The following is a 3,073-nucleotide window of genomic DNA, read 5'->3' as shown; positions in this document are numbered from 1 at the left end:
TCCTAAAAGAGTGTAAATCATAATGATATAAAGTTTTTATGGCACAAAACTAGCTCCCAGACATCATGTAAGTCAGGTGTGACAGTGTTTACAGAAGAATGCTTGCTGAGAAAGCACCACAGCGAAACAAAAAAATAAAATAAAATAAAAGTACTTTCAGCCTGCACTGCAGGTGACATGTGACACACGCCACACAGTGTGGATGTTTTGGTATTGGATTGCAGGTTGCCACAGAAACACCTCTCCGATACGTGGTGCTGTACTTTCATGTTGACTCAGAAACGTGTCAGCATTCCACACCACCCCCTCAAGGCTTTCCAGTGTTTCCCTGGCCCGGCGTCAAATCACCGAGTGAGAATATTCCTCCTCAGATCTGAGCAAATCGGCTCATTTCTCCAAACCCACCGCTCGCCGACAAGTGCTAGAYCTCTTCTTACGTGGCACTAAAATCACGACTTTGCCTCTGAAAAGTGGGAAGTGGTAGTTAAAGCTTCTGACGTGTTTTTTTCCCCGCTAAATGCTGTATCAGCTTAAAGCAAATGGATTCTTTAAAAAGGTTTCTTATTGTGGCAGTTCCTTCCAGTAGTTGCGTTTTCTCTATTTAAAAGAAAATCCAAAAATAATAGAGTAGGATAAAGAACAGCACAGTAATCAGCGCTGCTAGTTTTTAGCTCGATACAAATGCAATATGCTTTGAAAACAAACACAGCCCAGTTTGTTTTTGGTCTCCTGGGTGTGCCGTTAACCCCTAGGGTCAAAGTGCCTGACCTGATCTCCATCTGCCATCTGACCGCCGCCTCAGCTCGTGTCCACTCATACACGCTGTAATGAAATAAACCGTCGTTCCAGTGTCATAATGCAACGCGCAGCTTCAACCGCCACCTCTGTAGTGACATGTTGCTACGGTAACAAGGCAGGAAACTGACATAACCAAGTTAATTCGTCTCAACATGGCAGCATGGATGTCTCTCGCACGGCGCAGCTCGGCAGAGAAGCGAGCGGCGATCAACGTATCGCCATGTCCGTTTACCTGTGAGGATGTTTTCCGCGTCGAGCTCCATGTTGGCTTTATTCTTCTCCCCGATGTGTCCCATGATCCATTTGGAGCGGCCGTACTGCTGGGTGGCGAGCAGCCAACGCAGTGACTCAGGGAAAATCCTGTCAAAAAGATGGAGAAGAGAGGGGGGGGGGGGGGAGTGAGGGGATGTCCCCGTTAATGGGACATGAAAATAATGAATTGCAGAGAAAAGAGCCCCAACTGTTGAAAGACTGATGGAAATCTCRTTCGGGAAAAGGTTACGAGTGCAAAAAGACGATCTTGTTTGTCAAACACGGCCCACGTTTCAGCACAGACAGCTGCAGATAGAAACACACAGTGTATTCAGGGGTTGTTGCCTTGCAGCCATTGTTCCAGCTGCTGCTGTGTTTAAATGCTATGCTCCATTACCTGCTTTTTGAATCGCAAAACTGTCCATCTAACCAAGTTTTAAAATCTTATATCAGCCAAAAAGTCTTTTTGATCTTGTTTTGAGACTGATTTACTAAACAAGAATTGCTTGTGTAAGAATAATAATCTTGTTTTCAGAATGTATAAGATTATTCATCTTATTAGCCTGAAATTTTGACTCAAATTAAGTCAAAATTTTCTGCCAATGGAGTGAGAAAATTTTACTTGGTAAGATTCTTGAAATAAGAAAAAATCGAGTCAAATCAAGTATTTCAAGAATCTTACCAAGTAAAAATTTCTTACTCCACTGGCAGAAGTTTTTGACTTAATTTGTGCCAAAATTTCAGACTAACAAAACAAATAATCTTACACATTCTGAAAACAAGATTATCATTATTACACAATCAGTTCTTGTTTAGTAAGTCAGTCTCAAAACAAGATCAAAAAGACTTTTTGGCTGGATATAAGATTTTAAAACTTGGTAAGAYCGACAGTTTTTGCTTCGGAGGAATTGGGCGTCTCTTTTAAATTAGACTGCTTCTTAATTAGCCCATATTTGAACTGATTTGTTTCTACAATTTTAAGAAAGTGCTATTACTACATTATTTAGATACATATTTTACTCCCTGCATCCATGTGTCACCTGTCCCCCAAGCTTCAGGTACCAGTAATTTGGTTTGCAAATTTTTTTTAAAGGCATAGGCAATAATCACCTGCCTCCACCACAACTGTCGACACAGAGAAACAAAGTTACACAACAAAGCTGCCTGAATTTCTTTTGGTAGAACAGCTTCACTAAACGTTCTCTTCTGGTGATGAATAACATTTCACAKTTGAATCCTGACGTTCAAGCGAGCTGTCACAAGAACTGCTTGACTGCATGACATAAATTCTATTCAACACCATTTGACCTGTTGCAAAAGAGAAAACGTGTCCCTGCTGGTTGCTTCTGTGAAGAGAAGGCCATAACTTGCAGTTTGCACYGTGTGAACAAATCTAAACAATATTGGTCAGACGGATGGAATAATCAACACAAAATACAAAAAAAATCTTTAACTAAATTCAGTTTAGTGAACAGTTTATGGTTATTTATGAGATAAAACACTGGTCTCAAAAAGCTTTAGGCCTTGAACCATCTTTCAAACAAAAAACACGATTCAGTAAAACAGATACAAGTTTCAACAMTGTTTCGACATTTTACTTACCTACGGTAAGTGCTGAGCTTTTATAATCTGTGCTACAATAAAACTGAGAACTGTAACATAAACCACTACTTTCCCTTGTGGCTAAAGTTTCACTTCTGCTCCCTGTTCTGATAGGACTGATATAATTGTATTACCATTAATGGTAAATGCTCCACTTTTTTTTGGCTTTTTCAGGACTTCTGCCTCCTAACAAAATAAATAATAATTATAAAAAAAACAAGCTTGTAACATTTGTAACAACTTCAATGACCTGGTAAAATGACAGTAATTCATTAACCAGTGGTCACTTTTTTATTGCTTATTGCTTCATTTAAACGTGCCTGTGACAATGACAGAGAGCAATGGCACACTGTGTGTTTGTGTGTGTGTGTGTGTGTGTGTGTGTGTGTGTGTGTGTGTGTGTGTGTGTGTGTGTGTGTGT

The 3,073-nt window shown here is 40.0% G+C and overlaps 1 protein-coding gene across 1 annotated transcript in view; it reads right to left on the bottom strand.

The window, feature by feature from the left end:
* The window catches only part of LOC106534028 (solute carrier family 22 member 23), a 42,067-nt gene that overhangs the window by 11,969 nt on the left and 27,025 nt on the right, over positions 1-3,073 (bottom strand). Inside the window, exon 5 of the mRNA XM_014030533.1 lies at positions 1,031-1,158. Coding sequence (XP_013885987.1) covers positions 1,031-1,158 — 128 coding nt within the window. The remainder of the gene's footprint in view (positions 1-1,030; positions 1,159-3,073) is intronic.

This window comes from Austrofundulus limnaeus, unplaced genomic scaffold (genome assembly GCF_001266775.1).
Source record: "Austrofundulus limnaeus strain Quisiro unplaced genomic scaffold, Austrofundulus_limnaeus-1.0 Scaffold6, whole genome shotgun sequence".
NCBI classification, from domain to species: Eukaryota; Metazoa; Chordata; class Actinopteri; order Cyprinodontiformes; family Rivulidae; genus Austrofundulus; species Austrofundulus limnaeus.
This window is presented reverse-complemented; position numbering and strand designations above follow the sequence as displayed.